The sequence below is a fragment of the Acanthopagrus latus genome, chromosome 4 (genome assembly GCF_904848185.1).
Source record: "Acanthopagrus latus isolate v.2019 chromosome 4, fAcaLat1.1, whole genome shotgun sequence".
NCBI classification, from domain to species: Eukaryota; Metazoa; Chordata; class Actinopteri; order Spariformes; family Sparidae; genus Acanthopagrus; species Acanthopagrus latus.
In genome coordinates this window covers 3734352-3758351 of record NC_051042.1, presented here as the reverse complement: position 1 = coordinate 3758351, position 24000 = coordinate 3734352, and the positions used below count along the sequence as shown (strand labels likewise).

At 40.0% G+C, this 24000-nt stretch overlaps 1 protein-coding gene across 1 annotated transcript; it reads right to left on the bottom strand.

Annotated features, from left to right (window-relative positions):
- Positions 1-1058: 1058 nt before the first annotated feature.
- On the bottom strand, positions 1059-21803 carry tmod2 (tropomodulin 2). Its single transcript, XM_037095738.1, has 10 exons — positions 21676-21803; positions 15413-15630; positions 12964-13120; positions 7208-7330; positions 5531-5605; positions 5314-5444; positions 5118-5225; positions 4871-5014; positions 4068-4212; positions 1059-3545 (listed from the first exon to the last, which is right to left on the bottom strand). Exons 2-10 carry the CDS (start codon positions 15536-15538, stop codon positions 3514-3516), a joined length of 1041 nt encoding a protein of 346 aa, XP_036951633.1. The 5' UTR covers positions 15539-15630; positions 21676-21803; the 3' UTR covers positions 1059-3513.
- Positions 21804-24000: the final 2197 nt, after the last annotated feature.

Here is a 24000-nt window from a genome sequence, read left to right as displayed (position 1 = left end):
AAAGTGATCTGACTAAACGGCCTAAAGCTCACCTGCTGAACATCAGCCTGATCTAAACATGAGCGTGGCTGCAGGCTCGAGTCTGGTCTTGTTTCAAACTCTCTCACCCTGTCAGACCCTCTGGGGGAACATCATGAGCTGTGAATGTTTGCTGTGCAGAGAAGAACAGTAGATCTGAACTGTTCTTATACTGTGAGAGACTTTTGGGCCTGTTCTTCAGGTGCACATGAAACATTCTGCTGTAGTTATCTAGTAGATGCACCAGGCTGAAGTTTGCTTCTCATCTCCCAGAGTGTCTGCAGGCAGGGGCGTGGGCTTCTCTCCACATCCATTTATTCTGCATCTTTGTTGGCCCTCTTCCCACGAACACCCAGTCCTCTATTTCCCCCAGAGTGACGGCCCTGCCCTCCAGATAAACTTCTCTTCTTATTTAAGGGAGGATAGTGATCGGATGTTGTAGTCACTGGTCCAAGTTGAGTTTTATGTGATTTATCAATAAACTACAGACTGCCAATAAGCTTTTCTCCATGTTGTCACATGGGCCAGCCTTCCATATATTTTAATTTATTTTATACTTCATGTCCTTTTTGCCTCCTATATAAATTAAGATACACTATTGTGCTCTTAGATCAGGTTCAGTCAGCTACAGTAAATATCTTATAATTTGATATTTCTCTCTGAGATTTGTGACCTCACAGAAATCCCACCTCAGAACTGATTTCTCCTTCAGTACCGGGGGCTGACTGCGTGATGCGTTGCTGTTTTAGTGAACCAGACACTAAAATACACACAGACTGCAACCACAGACTCAATGAAAAACCTCACATGTGCACAGCTCCATTTCCTGAGTAAGCATCAAGCAGAACGTCAGCTGGAATTATGAATACGCCAAACTAGCACGAGGTCCACTTCATTACATCTTTATGGAGCTTTCAGTCACATTTGTTGGAGCAAAGTTTGCTAATGTTAACTGAGGAGAGAGGAAACAGGTTCAATAGTCTGTATAAACATTAATGCATTAAGATAATTCATTTTACAAAAAAACCCAAAACGAAATCCAAAGAGTATGTAAAAACATTTATTGTTGAGGATGTTTTATATTCAGCAGTGCATTTTACCAGTTTATTGTGATTTTACATATTCCTTATGTCGAGTATATACCTGGGTTCAGATTTAAGGTACAAAAAAACATCTCAGCGACGACTTGTGCAGATTTATGTGGTGCACAAGTAAAAGTGTGTGTTCTGTGTGCACTTGAGATGGCATTTTACAGTTAATATACATACAGTATTATGAGTCACAGAATATTCTCAATAACAAGCCCGAGCAAAGAAGCAGTTTTCCACTTTAGCTGACCATCACAGGAATGTAAAAACAAAAAGGTTCAGAGAGGAATACTCGCAGATGGCAGAAGTACACAGATATAAAAACCCCAAAGTACTGAACTCAGCCGTACAGCTCTTGTCCGAGGAATGTGAGGCTGTTACGATGAAGGAGCATTTTTGGTCGACAGAAACATGATGCTCACAAGCGAAGACTTCATGCCAGTATATTGTTCCTATTACACATAAACAGTATTTACAAGTTTCAAGTAACTCCTGAAATAAGTCCTTTTACATGTTTGTTGCGCAGGTTAGTGTACCCATGGAAGTTCACTTTGAGGCACACAGCATGTTGTCACCTGTTACATAATGAATGACCTGCTACAGCTGAAAGCCTAGTGAAAGTGTTGGTGTGAGGGAGTGAAGGAAAGTAAAATCAACAATCTGTAAATGACTTTCTATCTGGGAGCTCTCGTTCATAGAAACATTTCACAAGTATTCGCAACCCGAGAAGATTCACACAAGCTGTTTGCCAACTCTTCCTCACATCTTAGAGAAGGACTTGGTGCTATAAATGGCCTACAATGATGAAGCAAAATTTAACGTCATGATGTAAAAAATGTCTATATCACTATCGTCCTTAACCAGATCTGTGTTGAGGAGGCTTAAACCAGAATCAAAAACCACAAAGTTCAATATTGATGCTTTAAGGTCTGCATTTGTTAGTCTTTGGCATGGTTAAGAATCAGAGAAAATCCCTTATGAGAGCAGATCACAGCCTCTTCAGTCCACACTGGGGTTAATATCCTGTTCCTTTCACAGCAACAATCCCGCTTTTACTTGAAACCGGATATAAGTAATCAGAATAACCAAAATCTGAATTTGAACCGTATGAAAAAAAGATATTTAAACAGTAAGTAAGTAATATAAAACATTGTGCATTGATACTTACAGCAATAAATTCAAATAAGGGCGTGAGTCAGAGTCTGTTCTTGCGCTGACTACGGCATGAGATCAGCACATATTTAACCGTTAGACACACCAGGCAGACAGTCAGCCTGGCTTTTACAAGGCAACTCCAATAAACAACACCTGCAAACCAACATGCAGATGGAATGTACAACAGCAATCAGGGGCCTCGTTATAAAAAACTTCTTAAGTCTGAAAATCTTATTGACATTAACATCAAGGATTAAGGACAGAACCGTCTGAAGTGAATAATCAGTTTGGATGGCACAGACCGAGTCCTAAATTTAATGTAAAAGACGGCCGTCAATTATGTTTCGCCTTCTAGTGAAGCTAAGACTGAGGTTTAGCCCGTTGTAGCTCTGATGTTGACGATCGTGTTGGACAAGCAAACAAAATCTTATTTTTTGCCTGCTGGAGAAATTAATGTTGACTGGGGCCTGTTGGAGAGGCTAAGACTGATGTTCCCCCATAAGAGAAGCTAACACTGATGTTAGCCTGTTAGCTTTCAATTTCCAGCCCTTAGGGTTCTTTCTGTAATGAGGCCCCTGATCAGCAACATTAGAAAAAAGAGTTAGCGAGCAGGTTATTAAACAGTGACTGATGTTACCTTTTGTTTACTTGTGTTATCTTATGGTCAGACATGTTTTACTGGCTAGTAGATGTGGCTGTATGGCTTCCCCTTTTTCCAAATGACATGTTCTGCTAGGTCAATACCAGAACTCCACTGGAGGCTTAAGCCTAAACAGCACACTATCACGGTTGAGGGTACAGGTGTTTATCCATGTTAATTATTCTTTTTCACAAAGCTGTTATTGTTGTTTTCTGTTACTTGGTAATGTTCGTGTTTACGTCAAAGGATTATAGCAAAGTACAAAAGGAAAAAGAGCAAGTAAAAAGTCTGGACAGATCAAATGAAGGCTCAAAAAAAGAAAAAAAAGGAGCAGCTGAAATGAAATGACTAAAAACTAATCAGATTTACACCTTCAATAAACAACAACATAATAATAATAAACATACGTATGGACATGTGTATGGGAGAGGGCTATTCCAGTTATTTCCCTTCTTCTCAGATGTATGTTCTGGTTGAGCGCGCCTTGCCCCATAGTTTGGCACAAGACTAAAGTTTCCACACAGTGAGATGAGACCAGGGCATTGGCTGAAATTATTCCACACGTTGAGATGAAACAACAGGATTGGCTGGGAGACGTGGCGGGCTCCGGCCCTACAGGTCGCCTTCCACTCGCCTCTTGCGGACTAGAAAAGAAACACAGGATTAAAGAGAGCCAAAAGCACAAATTCTGGTAGACTAGAGACTGTAAGAATGAACTGCAAACATGCTGCACAGCCTTCAACCTGCACAGGCGTGTTAGTTTAACATGAAAACACCACGTGAGTCATCATGAGCTGTGCGGTCAAAGTTTTGACCCATTTCAACAGCATGTGTCAGCGTGAACAGAAAACAAGAAGTGAGATGTCGTCACTCTCACACTGTGTCAGTCCTCATTCTGTTAATGCAGTGAATTCTTCATTCAAACCCTGACACACTCATAGTCACACCCATGCATCACACCTGTGCTACCGCAACTCTGACAGGACGAGGAGCTAAAAGAAAGGAGAGGTCGTCACTGTGGACTGACGTCTTAATGGAAAATGTCATGATTCACTCTCCCAAAGAGACAGATATCAGGTGGAGGGAAATTTGATGGCGTGTTTGTGTGTGTGTGTGTGTGTGTGTGTGTGTGTGTGTGTGTGTGTGTGTGTGTGTGTATGTCATACCCAGGTCGTTGTTCTTGGTGATAGCTGCAGCAGCTCTGGAGCGAGGTCCCTGCTGGGTGAAGTGGTAGCCAAACTTCACTATGCTGTTGTTCTCTTCCAACATTTTGGCTATCTCCATCTCTATGGTGGTGCCCAGCTGCTGCCTCTGAAACACACACAAACACACAGAGGTCAACATCTGAACATCAGAGTCACGGCTTCACTTTGATTTGTAGGAGAAAACTCGATGAGACTGACGCTTGGACCACAGATGGAAGGTTTCACTTCATTTCCACTACTGGAAACACTCAACTGCTCTTTTACGTTTTCACTCAGGCAGTGGTTTGTGTTGGTTGGCGTTGTCTTCAGCTGCACGTCGAACACTGTAGCACAAACATTTTCTGCTACTGTAGGCAGCGTGAAACTACTTTATTTAAAAGTGCAAAGACTTCCCCAACATAACTTCCCTGTAATCATCTACAGTGACCTTGGATGATGACATGACATCATGATGATACAAAATTAACACTCTTTTTCATCATAATCTTTATTTTACCAGGACTGTTTCTGAACTATGAAACCTCTGATCCAGGGCTCCAGAACCATCCCTATCAACTGGCCCAAAGTCAAAATATGTTTTTCCTTTACTTTACTCATCATCATCTATGCTTTAAAAGCACTATCATTCAGAGTACTTTAACCTCTAAACTGTAATCAGCTGAAGTACTTCAATACATTCATTTATGTTAACACTTTATAAATTCAGTCAGATAGACAGCTGTGATTATTTCAGATGGTGGTGTGTGTCACAAATCATCTGGTACCTGGTTGTCTATCTTGATCTCTGTGAGTGTGTCGTTGTCTCTCAACGCGTCGACCACAGCCTGAACCCCCGCCCCGGTGATGAAGTTGGACTCCAAGTTCAAACTTCGCAACGTCTTGTTGGCCCGCAGCATGTCACTGAACGCCTGGGAGGAGGAACGAGGAAATAAAGCAAAGATTTAAAAAAAAACATAGTGATGTAAGTTATGAACAAAGTCATTAGAAAGCACACAAGGCACTCCATCTCACCACAGCGACTGGGTCGTTACTCCGTGTTGCCGCCATGCTGAACTTCTTGACGTGTGTGTTGTTCTCCATGGCTTTGGCGATGTCCTTCAGTGTGGGAATTGGAATGTTCTGAAAAAACGACAGACACACTGTCATTGGTCTGGAGGTATACACCAGCCTTTAGTTACACTCTATACACGCTTGTGTTTCTGTGTACCTTAATGTTGTTGAGGTTGACCTCTGTTAAGGAGCTGTCGTTGCTTTTTATCCTCTGCAGAGTTTCTTCTACGTTGGTGGGATTTGGAGGCTCATCAAACACTGGGTTCATCTTCTCCCCTTTGATCACATCTAGAAAACACACACAGGCGGACATCAAGGTGTTGATCCTTTTGGGATATTGGAATGAACAGATCTATCTCTGTGATTGCACTTACTGTTGTAACCCTCTTTACTTCCACTTCCATCATATGTCTGAGTGCTGGTGACCAGTGTGTGAACACCCAGGATCGCTGCAAGAGAGCAAACCACAAACTGAGTAGCTGAATCATTGTTTAAAAGAAAAATGCAGTAAGTGAATAAAGAGTAATTAAATCTAGAGGTCAAGGAGACAACGGATGATATTTGTCTTCAACTTCATACACGGTAGAGGATGGAGCCTTGTGAAAGACAGGCGGGATCAGTGGTGCGTTTGTGGTTTACTAACTATATTCACATCCACAGTTGATTTCTGCTATTATTCAGAGTATGACAATATGCCAGATTTGATATGGGTCACGTCAACAGTATATCCCATTTGAATATTCCAAGAAGACATGTGGGATATGCAAATATCATTCAGCTTTATGCGCTGTGCTTGCACATGTGTATGTAAGTATTTAAAATATGCATCTCAGTTGGGGTTTTTGCCACACACAGCCTCTTCTGAAATATTGACTTTTGTCATACAAGTCAAAATTTGTACACATTCAGAAGTTTTCATGCTAATTATCTTGAGTGGTCTGTCCTCTTCCAGGTCACCATGGTAGAGAGGACATTGTGTGCACTGCTTGGTGATTCCTCAGCCTGCACAGTCATCCTCCTGGATTTACATTCTTCACTTATATTTGATATAATCTACTTGTATCAGGTATCCGATCAATGAAATCCATATACTCTGTGATCTTGCTGTTCTCTTCTGTATAAGTAACATTTACTGAATGTCTGTCAGTCCGAGGAGAGAGACACCTCCTCTGTGGCTCTTCCTGAGGTTTCCTCCATTGTATTTTTCCGGCTACAAGGTATTTTTTTTTTTTCTGTGGAGAGTTTTTTCTCACGTAAATCTATGGACAGCTGAGGGTCTGAGGACAGAGGATGTGATTCACTGTACAGATTGTAAAGCTCACTGAGGCAATGTGATGGTGATTCTTGGCTATATGAATAAAACTGACTAGACTTGCCCGTTTACAGCTAATGTACGGAAATCCGGACACAGCATCGGAAGTGAATTCCCATTCATTCCTTTAAAAGCCGCTAAGTGGTGCATAAAGCCAAAAAACATTCAACTTCCTGGGTGAGATTACCCAGATCTTCCACATTGTGCAGCCCATAGAGTGTGCACACTAGAGACATCCACTGACTAACTATCTTAACCCTCTGCATGTAGATATGCATCTAGAGATGCATGCCTTACAGAAGGGCCCATATTTCTGGTTGGAGGAAGAAACACACCTACTTTTAAACATTCAAAGACTTGAATATCAGCAGGGTTTGGGATGAGAAAAAATATTGCAACACAACATTTTCAAATAGGTGGTTGAAGAAATGAAAGAGGCTGTGTTCACACAATTCCACAACAAAGTTAGAAAAATCTTACTTTGAAGCAAATAAGCAAAATTACACAAGAGGCTCCATGGCTGCATGTACGCAGGAATATTAGTGGAGCATTTTTTTTTTTTCATTAGCCAAGTGAGCAGCTTAGTAAGAATATAATCTTTTTAGGAATAAGGACAAGCAACTGAATATTCTGTGCATGTCACACAGTCATCGTGTGTACAGCAGACACAGAAACCCTCATACGGAGTTGTGTTTTTTTAAGCCTTTTTACTTCCTCCAAGGTATTTCTTCATTCTTACCTGCTAGATCACACAGTTCTGTATCTGTGGCGCTGGATAGGGCTTCCTCCAACTCTGGATCGAGAGTTGTGACTTCGTCCTGGCGTGTTTCTATTGGTTTCTGCTTGGGAACAAATACTTTACCTGTGGAGACAGCAGGAAAAGACGATGAAGAATGGAGAGAAGGGGATGATTTAGCCCTCATGAAATGGAGAGGCAGTACTTTAACATCAGCAAAGCCAGAAGAAACAGGTACATGCAAGTCCAGTGAAGGTTTTATGAGATGTTCCACAAACCCCACCTTCTATAAAAAATGTCTATCTGTTGATTAATGTGACTCGTTATTCTCACATTACGGCCACTCCTATTCTATCCTCGTTCCACAGTCATAAGACTGCATGACTGCCAAGTGCTGTGTGACTGTGAGTGTGTGCCTTAAAGCCAATGGAGCCATTCCAAGACAAAGCAGCTGTATCATTAATATTCACATGTAGGTTTGGAATGAACACCAACAGTGATCAGCGCTGCAGTCACAACACATTTAAATGTATTATCTTTCTGACATCAGACGACTCACTCATCACTTTCTCATCCTTTACTCTAAAGCTAGTTTTCAGTGATCTCTACAGTTTGTGACTTGGCTTGTTTATTTAAATCATTAAATGACTGCAATGCACAGGGAAACAGGACATATCAAGTTGTAGAATGTATTTTCACTTTTCATATTCATTCTCGTTAGTAAGTGTTACATAGGGCTACATCTTATTATTTTAATCATCGATTAAACTGCTGATTAGTTTCATGCTTAATCATTCAGTCTAGAGCTCGGCCAAAACTACATTTTTTGGGCGAATGCCGATCCCGATATTAGGAAGTATGTATCGGGCGATATGCACAGATTTTTAGTACAGATCCCTCAAATGTGATTATCAAACACACTATAAAAATATCCTGCTGATACATTTTTTTGTTAGTTTACCAATAAAACGTATTGTTTAAAATGACATCATTGCAGTGAAACAGTAAACTTTGCTCTGAATTAAACAGTTACTAATTATCCCAAGCATCATTTTCTACATTATTGTCTCTACAAAAAAAGTTTTCATCTGTGTCAGGGGTCGACTGATATTATTTTTTTCAGGGCCAATACGAAACTGATTAGAAATATTCTACGGTGACCAATTACTGGAAGTGATAAACATTTACAGGAAATTTAAAAATCTTCTATAAAAAGTCTAAAAGTTGAGATTAACAAATTGTTGCAGCTTTGTGTGTGTCTATCCACTGTGAATGAGTTGAAATTGTTATATTAAAATGATGATGATTTTTCTAACAATGGGGTGACATCTGAACAGACACATGCTGTTTAAATACGTCTGGGCCTCCTGCTATTTTACACAACATTCCCCAGCCATCAGTGGCTCAGACTAGCTGATCTCAGTCCAGACGTGACTGTCTGACAACTCTGGTATTTCCATGGTAACCTATCTGAAGGAAGAAACGGAAAGAGCGAAGGAAGTCATGGAACAATGACTGTAGTCTAATCTAAACTGCACTGCTGGGGCAACAAACACTTGCACTGGACGGGTTGACGATCCAGTGGGTGCCATTCACTCACTAATGCTGCCTGTCTGCTTCAACAAAAACACCCCGAGAACTGGCCCTGCCTCCTTCCCTCCTTCTAACTCAGTGAAGCCAGGCAAATTGTTCAAACTGGTCCCTAGTGGGGGGCTCTGGCACTTCCTGAAAGCCAGTAAACAGTAAATACAGTCATCAGGCAGCATCCTGTGCCTGCCAGTCTCTCTGGAGCGACATTTAGCCCCTCAGAAGGAAAAAGAAGTCAGAACCAAAGTCTTGTCTGTATGATCCGAGAGGGGCATAAATCATGGACTAAAGGAGGAAAACATATTAGGAAATAACAATGTACAAACGCTGACGGAAAATGGGCACATCAATAGTGCAGTGCCTGCCTGTCACACGAGTACCAGATGCAGAAAACGCTGAGTGTGAAGCATTTTAACTTGACACTCAGGATTTCCCAGGAGAGGCCTGAGCATATTTCATGCAAGCAATGCCTTAAATGTATTTAATCCAACAAGACAAATCATTCATCATCTGCATTCGTCTGATGCAGCCTTAGATTACTTAATAAATGGTGTAATGGTGTAATGCATGCTGATAGTACTGTGAAGGACTTGGGAGTTTCTGTCTTCAGTGTTAAACGACCACTGCAGATGAAAATCGCTCTAAGTGACTGCCAGAAATGTTCATGTACAAGGTGTGTTTAAAGTTTTATGTTATGTTTAGTCATGTTCATTGACTTCCTTCCTCACTCTCAGATATTTTTTCATCTGGCGTTCACACGTAAGTTATAGCCGACCAAACATTTGCAATCAATTTAAGTACACAACTCAACAAAATATACAACCAATCGGGCCAATGCCCAACAGTCCCTCTTTGTACTTAGTCTTGTTCCTTTCACACTGGCCAAAAAAACAACTTATACCTGGTAACATCTGACTTTGGTGTGCAATGTGAATGTGTATTATCAGGATTTACTCCCGGGCTAATTAACTCAGCAGGATTCACAGCTATTTATCGCCTCCTGCTCGGCTGTGATGTGAACACGCTACTATAATCTCCTTTTTCCAGTTGTGATGCTATGATACGTTGAAATTAAGACTCAGAAATTTCAACACTAATCACTACGAGATCAGGGAGAAGCAAAATGTCTCAACTCTTCAGCAACATTCGTTATCAGCTCTGGGAAAACCATGTGTCTAAATTAGAATATCTTTGCTTATCAAGACCTTTTCAAAACAAGTTTACCACCCTCTCGATGTAGTTTTATGAAGTACATGATTAGCTGCTGTCTGTCTGGTGCGTACGTGACAACAAATACAACACAAGGGGAAAAAACAGAAAGGCAAACTCATCCACTGGCAATGGCAAAAAAGTTAATTGCCAATTATTGGCAGGTTTACCCATGTCTGAAAAAACTGCACAAACAAGGTCATTTCAGTGTAAAAGTGGCATTTAGATACCAGCCATCTGAATATATTTTTTATCATGATTCATGCAATCTGTTCAATAGTAGTTGTGTAATCCTGCTGACAAGCCAACCAAGAAATAGCCACGGGTGAAAACATAACCTCCTTGGTCATCTTTGGGCATGTCAATGCAAAAAGGTTACATGCTACATGTTTTATGGTATGTTCATATTGTTAAATTTCATAGATTCATTTCATAGAAAAAAAAAACTGAACACTGGCTTCTTGTTCAAATGTTTTCATTCAACAACAACAGCCAAGCCCTCCACTGTAACCTTAAGAAACATGTTCAGACTTCAATGGAAACACGGCCTTGAACGGTCCAGTGAGAGCAGTAAATTAAACTCTAATCTTTGTCCATTTCAAACCTCCTCTGAACCCCACTGAACATGCCAACAATACTGTACACCTCTGACAGTACAAAACATCTCCGCCATCTTCTTTCTAGACCTTCTTAATGGTGACAACCCCTGAAGGAACTGAAAGAATGAACAATACATACAAAGGATTATAGAAAAGTAATAAGACAGACCGGCCCAATATGAGAGCATTTAAAGTGGTTAAACGGCTGCACTGGTTGCCAGGGCAGCAGGTTGTTTTCCTCTGAGAGGAGACACACACACTCATGACCACATTATCTGTCAGCAGGGGGTGACTATAACAAGGGGAGAGTCAGCTACATTCCACAGAACCACCATAGTGAGTAGAGTTTTCCATGTTGTCACAGGGCACACACACACACACGCCAACACGCTCACACACACTCACAGAGGGGGAGTATAATTTCTAACAGGCCAGGGCTGGGTCAGAGGGAAGATGTCAGTTCCATATTTCCTCTGCAGTGAGGGAGCAGCGTTCAGTTCTCTGGAGATCACAACAAAAGGAATTCCTCTGGATGCAGCAGTGTTTCTATTCTGCTCACTTTTATTTTTTTGCTGTCCTCCCGTCACATAAAGCATCGTTTTTTTTGTTTCACATCCTTGCCACCAATATCAGCTGTGTTGTGACAAGAATCCTCTGACAATTTTGTTCCTCTTTGGTTTGACAACTCTGTGATATCACAGACTGCTGTAATGATCATCCATCCCACACTCCACTCTTTCAATGCTGATACTACAGGCACAGCTGCTGATAGCCTGATTATGTAACTGTGTGAGTATCGCATACAACCACATTTATTTTTATAGCATGAGGCCTTCTCTGTGTAGACAAAAGATCTACAGCTAGACTCAGGTGGATGCATCTTCAACATATGGACAGGATATTTATTGACTGACATTTCATTCAGTGAGAAAAGCCAAACAAAAAAACATCTATGCCAATTTGAGAATTCACTTCCATTCAAATAAGGCCCATGTGCACGAGTGCAGGCACAGATTTGCATAGTTCTGTATAAGAAAATCTTCAACCTTAGCTCAGTCGTCAGTCAGCCATTGTTCATTACTGTGTGTGTTGTTATAAGCAACATTTACATTACATAACTATGTTTTATTATACTTCTACCATTTCATCTTCATATTGTGAATATTTTGGCAGATATTTTAACTGTTCACAGTTAGTGGGAATCACAATTTTCACTTTCACTGAAAAAAATGAACAAAAAAAAATCAAAATCCTGATGATGTGACATTAAAATCATTTTGGTTTATTGTCAAATTAAATGCAAAGTTTATCATCAAACTGTATATATCCTGTGTCCATTATATACACATCTCTGTCATGTGTTTGTTAACAACATTTGAGCTCAACCCCCAATTAGCATTTCCGCATGTATTCTGTGTATAAGAATACAGGCCAATATATTAATATCTGGATTTTTTAATTCATTTTTTACTCGGTATTTCGGTATTCATTATCTCAAAAATGCAGTATAGGTCAGACTCTAAAAAATGCTGATACAGTATATCCAATGGACAAAACAGGCCTGGAGCACACTGACTGACTTGCAGCCTTTTGTTATGCAACGGTACTTGTTTAACTCCTTGTTTCAAATCCTAATAGTGAGCCAACCAAAGAAAACTAAAATCCGACTCAAAAGTGGCTAATGGCTAAATGTAAAGGTTCTGGCTGCTTGTAGAAGATGGATATCCATCACTGTCTGAAAGCACATTCAGAAAGTGCAATCTTTTTGTTTTGCTTTGTTTTTCTTTGTTTAACTCAAAATAAGCTCATTCTAATTTAAGTGGTCCCAGGTCTACAAACTGAACCAAAAAGAAACATAAATCCACCAAACATCAATACGCAAATAACGAACAAATAGATTCAAGACAGTAAATCTTGACTTTGCCTGCTGCTTTGACACTCCCTGCCTCCTCTCCCCTGGTACAAACACACCGCCCACTCACTACTGTATGTTGCATAAGAGCACACATGCATTAATAATACCTGTGGAGTGGTAATTACTGCTGTGTGTGTGCTGAGACACACACAAACGTACAGACACACCTTGGTTCTTCATCCCCTGAGAAATGCATTACTAACATGTGATAACAACACTTTAAACATTCTTATTGGAGTTTCCTTTCAAGCATTTTAATGGCAATATTTAACCTCACTAGGTTTTCTCAGTTGGAAAGCCCTTCGTGACATCGCCTGTGTTGATCTGTGTTTCACCTTGACGAATTGAGTTTAACTAAAGGTCAAAAAGCTTTTAAATAGAGTTCATATTCATGTTGGAATGACTCTCTGTTTTGTCTATCGTGGACAGCAGTAGACAAATACACTCACCTTTTTTCTCTCCAGTGAAGGGCACTACATCCTCTCTGTCCTTGTGCTCCATGGCTTCCTTCTCCAGATATTTGAGGAGGCTTTCCCTGTTGAATGATCCTGTTGCTTGCTTAGTTGTCTGATCCTTTTGACGTAAACCCGCTGGGAGGAGAGCGTTCTGAGGAGGCGAGATGAGGAGACATGTTACACCTGTCAGTATTAGTGCACTTGTACTTGTGTACTACAGTGTGAAAAAGCCGCCTGTATACTCCAAATGGCATCTCAAACTTTTCAGCGTTGCAAGCAAATGCCAGAATATTGCTCGAACAGGATGTAAACATACTAGGAACTAATCTAAGTGGAAACATATCAATCAATCAATCAAAGTCTGACTGTTTAAAAGACATGAAAAAAGAACAACCACCTGTGGACCATTTGTTACAGATGGGACGCAGTGAACGAGGATGTGGGAAAAATGTGTCTAGCCAGCCAGATATCTATACAGAAATATGAGTTTGTCTGATCAAAAACATTTCTGTTCAAGGATTGATTCCCATATTACAAGATCAGCACCTTAACTCTGTAATTTGGGGTGAATGTGTGTTTTTTTCACCAGGATGTAGTCTAAATGATACCCTGTTGATAGGAACTTCTTTTCCTTCCGCCTGAGAGAGTACGCCGCCACAGAGAGTTGGCATTGATGTTGGCTGACCGCAAACGCAGTCATGTGTGGAGCTTTTTCAGTTCTAAGAACAGCAGCGTCCCTGTATGTGATGTGTGGGAGGACTGTGAGGTACTGTGGCAACACCACAAACCTTGCTGAGAGGCTGAGATTCAATTACAATACAGAATGTGATGAGGTTATGCAGTGAAGGTCTAGAGAAGCACTGGCAGGCATTATGTAGGTATGGAGACAATGTAGGTACAACCAATAATTCTCCCCCACATTGTTAAAACTACAAAATGCTTTAATTCAAAGTATCAGTATGGTCTTGGTTTTGGTGATACAAGCCTTGGTTTTACTTGGTACCTGAAGGAAACTCTTGGCAGCACAAATCACTAGCGAACAACAGCTACTGATGCAATATGCTTCTTTTTTGTTTGTCTATTAAATGACATGGGATCCAGAAAAGCCTATTTCTTCCACTGTTGCTGCATGTTTCCTTTGGGTCACCATGTAGGGTTGTTTGTCTCGCTTGGTTTAGATGGAATTTAAATAAAACACCCAGGCGTCTTAAGGGGAGGTGGGGGCTCATTATTCTCTTCAGCTCTACTCACAAATAAACACACAAACACTTGGCAGCCTTCTGACAGAGTTACTGCAGCTCCGACTCCCCCCGTTTCCCCAATCACTGAGGCTGGGGACTGGGAGGTTTGGTTGAGGGGTACAAAGGAAAAATCCACCCTTGGATCTGAACTTGTTCCATTCAGTGCATTCCATGAAGTGCAGCTGATGTGATGACATGGTACAATATTATTTTTCATGGATTCATTTCCCCTAATCTGCATGTCCACTTTCTACAAATCACTGGACTTAATACAACCTCGCCAGAGAGCATGAGCAGGTTTCAGTATGCAGCTAAAACAAGGTCTACTTTTTGTGAAAACTGTCTAAGAATGTAGTTCTGTCCATTATTTAAAAGGCTCACTCCACCAATTTTACACTTTAAAGTGTGTTTACAGGTTTTATGAACTAGAATTACCACATCGAAGTCAAGTTACTGTCCCAGACCTCCAGTGCTGAATAATATTCTGAACATCTTTTCCAAAATATTACAATGTCACAGTGCATTTAAACTCTGACATTCTGGATATCAAATGGGTTAGACATTCATATGTCAAATTTGATTGTATTTATTTCATGAATTCTTGAGTTTTGTGAGGTCACTGTGAGCTTGACCTCTGACTGTTGACCACTACATTCTAATCAGTTCATCTTTGAGTCATAGTGGATATTTGCTCTGATTGTGGACCAAATCTTATTGGAACGGCTAAAATTATGACAGTCAACTCCACAACTCATTTCATGGGGGTTGTCATGATCAAACAAATACAACCACCATTTTCCAGACGCTTCTTTCACAATGTTAGTGTTATGAGAAAAAGTATTTTTGGGCTACAGTAAAACTGATACAGAAGACCAGAGATATCGCACTTCTTCTTATTCCCTCTCAAACCTGTCTTACATTACCCACAATGCAACTTTACATCTTACTCTGGAGCCACAAAAGGCTTTATAGTACTTTTTAAGACACGTGCAGTAGTACTCCCCAAGTTTTGTAAACACACTTTAATGTGCCAAATAGGTCAAGTTACTCTTTAAAAAATGTAAATACAAAGACCTAATGAGCTTCCACGAGTGCATTAGATGCATAAACTCTCTTATTTTTACATGTGAAATTGTCCAGTGAATCCTTTTTCCACAGGAACTCCCTCCCACTAAAGAGCCCAGCCCCCACTGAGTCCTGACCTCAGGGTCCATCTCCTCGAGGGCCGTCTCCAGCTGTTTGAGTTCCTCCGCCGACAGCTTGTTGAGGATTTCATCTTCGTCGAGATCCTTGTACTTGTCCAGGTCCTTCTTGTACGACAACGCCATGGTGCCGGCTATAGCTCGCTAAGCAACACTGGACAGCAGACCACAGCCACACTGTTTCTTCCGCACACTGCTCCAGACCAGGGAGAGGCTACCTGAAGGCACAGAAACATAAATAAACACTCATGATGATGGGGCATGAGATTCCTTTTTATGCAGTTGACTAAAACAGTCAGCTAATTACATCCTAACTCAGATTAGACATTGTTTATCTCATCTCTGAGAAACAACAGTCGATCACAGCTGGGCTGGATAATGGGGGCTTGCAATGATGCAACACTCACACACACGCGGCTGGAACAAAGAAAGAACTTTCTCAGGCTCAGACAATCATCTGACCGCTCCCTTGAGGATCACCAACAGTTCTTTTCGAACGTCAATTTCCTAATACATGACAAACTTTTAAAAAGAAACAGAAGAAGCATTTTTAAAGGCCTGAAACTAAAGCAAACTGTAACAGTGGCAGGAAATATCCCTGGAGTAAACTATAAAGTAGATGTATATGTGAGAAAACAACACCAGAGTTACGATTAAATAAAGCTCAGATAAGTGAATGAGTTAGAGAGTGAGTGCGTGTCCTGTCAAACGAAATGAAGAGCTTCAGGCTTCAGTTCCCGCTCCCACGCCACAGTCCGAACACAAAATGACCTCATGATTTCAAGATTCCCTGCAGGACTCCACAGATGGTCTCAGTCCCAATCACACACACACACACACACACACACACACACACACACACACACACACACACATACATACACACACACACACACACACACACACACACACTTAAAACTCTTCTTTCCTGACTGGCTTACTCACACTATTCTCAACAAAATTTGCAGGAAAGACAAAAAGCTGAATGTTTGAGAAATACAAAATAGTAACAAATATCTCATCATTCGAATCAGAGTCACGTCAGTAGTGTAATACAGCAGCATCTCCAAACTTGTTAACAGCAGTGTTTCATTTCTCCAGCCAAAGATTCTTTAAACAGTGAGTGCCCTCTCCCCGGTGCTGCCTGACTGACTTCTTCAGTACAGTGGAATTCCCTGAGAAGTCTGACAGTGTCTCTCACAATGTTTGGCTCTTTTGCTCAACAATCCAGGCTCAGTACTGGACTAATTCTTTCCTTCACCTCCTCTATTAGAAGAGTTTAACTACGCTCATTTATTTCTGAAATGATGATGAGAGTCATAGCAGGGACATTCACAAGCCTGAGTGCCTGCAATGAAGCCTGACTCAAATGTCAGCATGAATGACTTTAATAAAAGCCCATGAATATGATGATCTACAATAGTAATATCACTCGTAATATTCTACTGCACAGTAATTCAATCAGATACTGGAAACCAGAGGCAGTGCAGTAAAGTCTAGTGTAGTGACACTGCAGAGTATTATCACAGCTAACTTGGAGGAAAGTAGATCAGCCATTCCAGCTAAATCGATTAGTTGTGATCTATCAAATTAATTAACATTAGCATTAATTAATGCTACATCACTATGGATGTGTGAGCATTTTAGCTAGGTTTTACTGTATTTTGTCATCACAGCATTCTTTGCTGGCTTTTTATCTAAGTTGCAGCTGTTTGAAATAGAAATGATACAAAATCAAACTCAACAGAAAGTCAGTTCAAAATGCAGTTTTTTATAATTGAAAACATTCATTTATATGTAAATTTATATGCAAAACCGTGACATTTCAAACAGCTGTTAATGGTGAAATCAGGTAATCACTGCCATTTGGCCATTTCGATAGACCCAACAACTAATCCAATCATTGAGGAAAATGACGATTAATCAACATGTAATAAGCATTATTTGCGACTATTTAAATGACAGACAAGTGAAGTGGTGAAGCAATACAAATGGACATCAAAATCTGGCATTGATGAAAAATCTCCTGTGATAAAGGGTTCAAAATCCTGAAAATCAATGTAGTGAAATCAGTATTTGTAAGGAAGCGTGATCAGAGCTTTAAACTTGAGAACCAAAACAGTTTCATCATTAAGCTCCCCCTTTGTTGGTGGCTTGACACATTCAGAGTCATAAAAGTTGTTGCTGTTTTTTTTCTGTTGTCATTAATGGGAAGATAGCTTAGTGTGTCATCCAAAATATATAAATAATTAAATTAAATCTTAATCATGCGACATCTAGTCAACTGGCATGTTGACAGTCCTACAAAATAAATCCAAATATGTTTTGACTTAAAAAACATTATGTCTGAGACTGAAAACACCCCATGAATTTATATCACATGGAAGTCATTCTGTGTGTTGTGTCCACAACAGCATTCTGAAAGAGCACCAGAAGTAGTTTCTCATGATGTCATTTCAAGCCTCCAAAGCCTTCAAACCTGCATGTTTTTAGAAAAGAGAAATCTCATCAACAACCAAGATGTTCAGGAACATAAAAAACATCTGATGGCTCACTGTAATTATGAAAGTAACCAGGCTTTACAGCCTGCCAGGTTTCCACAACTTTGATGTATTCTGCCAAAAACTCACATGTCTACGCAGAAATTTACTGCAACACAAGTGAAATACTTGATAGCCAGTCAGAGCATATGGAATCATGAAGTTTGATGTATGACTTTCTTTGTCCTAATTAAGGTGAAATTAATATAATGCTCTTATGACAAGATAAACTCAAAATAACACCATTCATCACCATTATGAATGATCCTACTTTCTCAAAAACATTTTAAATTTGAGCACATCTTTAACAACAGCCACTGTTTAGAGTCAGTGAGGTTTTCTGTACTTGTGAGTGTGCAGACAGTGCAGAGTAATGGGGCATGCAGACAGGGATAATGATGGCGTTGGGTGGGCTCAGGCCAGAGCAGAGACACTGAGAGGATCCATTAGTCCAATCTGATTGATTCCTTTCTCCTTCTCTTCTCTGCTAATCCTTCAGGGCAACAACAGATGGCTCGGAGCCAATAATACTGCAAACCTGTCAGCACGCTACACTCACCTTACACTTTCCTGCACTGACCCCTACACTCAGGCTACTGTTGGGTACATAAACATATTATTGAGGACCGCGCAAGGACAGACATAAGATCACCTGACAGGCTACATGTTTAGCCCTTACTGTCCCGTCTGCTTTAGACAAGGCTGTAAGATGTTAACCACATTAACAAAGTAAAACCAAGCCTTCATAGAAAAACATCACCTACTTGCTGCTCTTATTGTCATCATCAATATTACCGATACTGTTTAAATTTGAGAATTTGGAAACAGTTGGCCACCTTTCTTATCTTAGATTTTACAGTAGTCTTTTTATGCTTATATTTACCACTAATGTAATTTTATTGGTGTTTTATTTTCTGTTTTTTTCCGCTTGGGGTTTATTACTGCTAAATCAATTGTATTCTTAAGAGTGTGCATAACCTCAAAGATTATCTTTAATGCAGACTACTGTGCTCATCTCTGACCAGATCATTTTAAACTAGATCACAAGATGTTTAACACAGTTACAGTGAGGATAAGTCCATGAACAGCTTTCTTTCTGTTACTTTTATGGACAAAAGGGGAAGAAAGACTACACAGTATTGGGGGTCATATTCAAGATTATTTTGACAGACATTGCAATTGTGACATGATCATTACAGAACTGCACAACATCTATCTTTTTCAAGTCACTCATGTGCGGATATTCATGATTATCCCAATTCCCAATTACCCCAACAATCTAAGTTCCCTTTGATCAACTTTGCCTGCGTGTTTTTCTTCTGATCTGTAATGAAATGTTGTACCCCTCCATCCCTAGATGTGAAATCTGTTGGGGTCATGTTTCCTAACATCTGGAGAACGAGACTTATAGGCCAGGACATCTCTGCAGCACTACAGTTCCTCATTATAACACTGTTTGTCACGTATACATCAAAACAACTGCACCTTCTGCAATTTGCCTATTACTATTATGATAGTATTATATTAATTGTGCCACCTTAAGGGGAAATGCAACATAAAATATCAGTTTCTATATTTGCCAGCACTACCTCTAATAAATCTTATCCCTGTTTTTAAATCAAATGTCTGGGGCTTTTATCTTCTCTCTCTCAAAAAAATTATGCTGTTATACAACATGCAAGACTTTCCCAGTAATTATGTATATGATACACCATCCTAGATATCTCTGACTGATATCATATAACTCTCAGCAGCTGAAAAAAAACATAGTAAGTTTATCTCCAGTTCGTATCCAGGTTGCCTGGTGCTATTTCAGATCTCAGAGGTAGAATGTGGATGAATAGTAACTTGCAGCTCAGACATGAACAGGAAGCCCTGATGGTTATTACATTATTATAGAGCACCACCCACAAAAAAGACTATAGTTAGACTGACCCAGCTGGGCTACCCATGGGACAAGAGTCTGCACTTCCTCCTCCCACCTACTCTGCTTCGCTTGTATTCAACTATTATGCCTCTCCACCCTGTTGTTGCTCAATTCTCCTACATCCTTTTAGAGTTTAGACTCCTAAGGTGCCTGTAGGTGTCGGAAATGATAGAAAACAGATGGAAGGAGACGGAGATAGCAACGGAGGCTCTGAACATTCTGACACTATGATATTTTCACTGTAGTATAAACAGGTTAAAGAGAGGAAAGAAGTGTCAGTGTGTTTAAGTAGTAAGTTATGGTGCGGATGCTTGACTCTGTATACATGCATTCAATTAGACTGAAAGTGAAAATAAACCGTCTGCAAAACACTTACTTTGTTCACTCACTCAAATATTTCTGTACCTCCCTCAGAGACCTGGCCAGAGTTGTACAGGAAGTGGGGTGTTCTCAAACAAACATGCATGATTTGTTTGCTCCCGTTTCAGCCACATATTCTATTATTGTGTAATGAGAAACACTGTCAAGGAGTGCCTTTAGCTCAGCAAGGGCTTTTTGTTAAAAGTACAGGTCCAAAAAAGGCTGCTACTTTCACCCCTGTAACAAAAAAAAGAAAGAAGTAATGACAAGTCACCATTCCCTGAGGGTGAAACCTGGCACTCACAGCCAGGTTTCACCCTCCAGTGAAAGGTATGCAGGTTAAACAAATCAAGAGCCTGTTTATCTGCAACACGGTACTGCAGTACTTGGTACAGTATGCCGTATCACCAAAAATGCCATGTCAGCCATCATCACACCACTGCTCTTGGTTGCAATACCTGCTTTACAGCTTCAGGAGGGCCACCTGAAAAAACACACTTCCCTGAGGAGAAGCAAACGTCTTCCTTAAGACTTGGACCACACCCTTCATTCAACCACCGAGCCCTTTGTGAACACACACACATAAACTCTAAGATTAGCTCTTGAACGAGGAGTGTGTCTGTAGATTTACTGACACAATGACCTTGCACCTATCTTACAATCTAGCACTGCTGCTCAAACCACTGCCTTTCCCTAAAACCTGCAACCACACTGGTGTGAGTCCTGCACTACAAGTACGTCCTTAAAAACAACGAACCCCTTGTGATAGAGCAAACAGACAACCAGTGACGGGATTGTTGGACTGTTTGTGAAATGGACTGTCAGATTGACAGGGATGGGCAGATGAGATTAAATCAGACCTGCATTGTAAATACAATTAGCAACACCCATACACAATAAAACAAGAACCACTGACCTGACAGGTAATCAAAAGGTATTTAGCACTGCCATAAAATAACACATCATGTTGCACTCATACTCTTATATGTATTAAGTTACTCTTCAGGTATTCAGCTGTACTGACTGAAGGAGTTTCATCCATCTCCTGTTTGGTCATAGCGGGCAACGGAACGGCGTTAGCTAACTCGCTCTTGACATGTTTATGATTACCACGCTGATAGTAAGCAACTCGATAATGATTATCGTCGCTCAGCGAAAGATACCACACCCTAGCTACGAAATGGTTAAAGCCAGACCAAGAGGTTCACGGGACCATACTTTGGCAACTTCATACATTTGTCGGATGCAGTAACACCATGCGAAAAAGCCCGATGACATGTAGCAGCTAATATGCTAACCTTTGCAGTTGACTCAAGTTGCTAGCCGTTTTAGCTAAACCAGCACATATGGAAGTGACAGTGTGTAAAACAATACGGCCAATGTCTCACTGACTTGACAAACTAGTTCCAAACCCCGCCAAAAAATAAGTTCCTTACCTGAGGCTAACGGGACCTAACTAAGGAGTCACCAAATATCGCCAGTCCTCCCAATGAATGCGATGTCTTCACTGCTTGATTTCTCTCACTCAGCCCAAGGGCGGTAACACAGGAAGAGCGAAGCTAGAGCGCTCACCGAGTGACGTCTGGTTAAGCCAATAGACGGAGAGTCTGCTAGGCGTGAGCCAATGGCGTAAATTGGTCCGCCTCTTACAACGAGAAAAGCCAATCAGATGATATAGGGAAGGGAAAATAAAATAAAATAAAATAAAATAAAATAAAATAAAATAAAATAAAATGAAAGAAGAATATATTGAATTTATTCAATATGTAGGTAGGTGAATATTTTATGATAAAATGTAATCATTATTCAAACAATATGTAGTAATTTTACTTTTGTTTTACTTATTTTTATTGTTTTTTTTAATTGATGCTTCCTTTTTTGCTATCCCCTTTGTTGCTGTAATAATGCAAATTTCTCCCAAAGAATGAAATGTATTTAATGGTCACTAGATAAAATAAAACAATATAAAATAAAGCAAAAAGACATCAGAATAATAATAAAAAAAAAGATCAGAATAATAAAAATAATACAATAATGATAATAATAAATTATAATTAAAATGATACATTATTTTTCAGAATTGGTACACATTTTATATTACAAAATAATGATTAGTATAATTATGATATTTTAATAAAAACACACTTTTTGAACCTATCTATTATTGTTGTTTTTTTATTGATTCTTCTCTTTTTTTTTTTTTTGCTAGCCCCTTTGCTGCAGTAATAATGCAAATTTCTGATGAAGGATTGCCTTATCTCTTACTTTAATACTATAGATTAAAATGCATCGACTGGTGACTAGTTTTGTCCAATATATTTTCTCTGTCAGACGAAGAGAGCCTTATCTGTACACTTGGCACATCTATTACCAACAACACTTCTTACTCAGGTCATTGATTTAGAGCTGAATTATTGCATCGCTCCAGCTAATCATGATAGATATGTAAGACAGAGCCATGAGCAAACTCCATCTGCTGCTGGAGGAAATGAGGGCCACTTGAAAGCCTCTGTCAAAGCCAGGCAGTGGACCTTGAGCTTAGATTATTTTTAGTCAAACTACTGCAGCAACACAACTTAATTCACATTAAAGCAAATCTCAAGAGCACACTATGGATAAGTCAAGCCTAGTGAGGTTAGTTTGGACTTTATAGCACTTATTGTCTCAGAGCAACATCACAGAGATGGACAGGAGGTGTCATGTTACATACAGATGAGAGAGAAATGGCAAAGGTAGAATTGTTTGAAATATGAGAAATAAACACATATAAGAAATAGAATGATAGTAATATTGTTATATAGATAAAAATGTTAAGTGCAATAAGTTAATGGCTTTGGGCAAAATGTAGAAGTGTTTGTAGAGAAGTCTTTAAAGAGAAATATATCATGCAGACCTGGGAAGACTCATAAAGACACACAGATTTGTCTGTCTTGTGTCTCTCGCACACAAAGCACATTCTGTACAGTAAAACCTGACCTCACCCTGGACTGTAAAGAGAAAGGAGTACGCTCATCCTCCTTTTACTACACTGTGTTACACAATAGTGGAGGTAGAATTTCATGTACTCTCTGGGTTCACACAATATGCGCACAGTAACAAGATGCCCTGCTGCAGAGAGGTGGCTGCTGAAACATACAACATGTCAGCAGCCTGTTGCTGAAATCACATGAATGATAGTAATCAGCTACAGTCTGAAAGGCTGAAACGTTTTCAGAGGATGACGACGCTTCTGCTGTTTTAACCAGCTTCACACCAAATATGTGTCCACACGTCAGTACATATTGGCTGAAGGTTAAGGTATTTACTGCAGGGTGAGAGCGCTTCTTAATCAGCATGGTTCATCTTCTGTGCTGTCTGGAGATAAACCAGGTCCTGCAATCCTCGATCATAAACAGGCGTAGCTAATGGATGTATGGCTGGTAGCTGGTTCAGGGGGCTGCTCAGAGACAAATGCCCTGGAATATGGCTGACATTTACAGCTCGGTCTTCCTTCCCTGTAGGAAAAATGAGACTCATTTTATTAGTAGCTGCCATGTGAAAACCCAGTAAACTGAGCTTACATCTGCAGTCATATGGCTTCCAGATCTGACATGAGTGGAAAGATTTAAGAATATACCAAAGAAAGAGACATTTACAACAACTCTACAGTGGCTATGATGTGCAATGAAATGCTCAAAAACGGCAATATTCCTGTAATATTCCTGTTGTAACAGATATACTTGCAAGTTAATACAACTTGTAATAAATAGGGAAGACATACT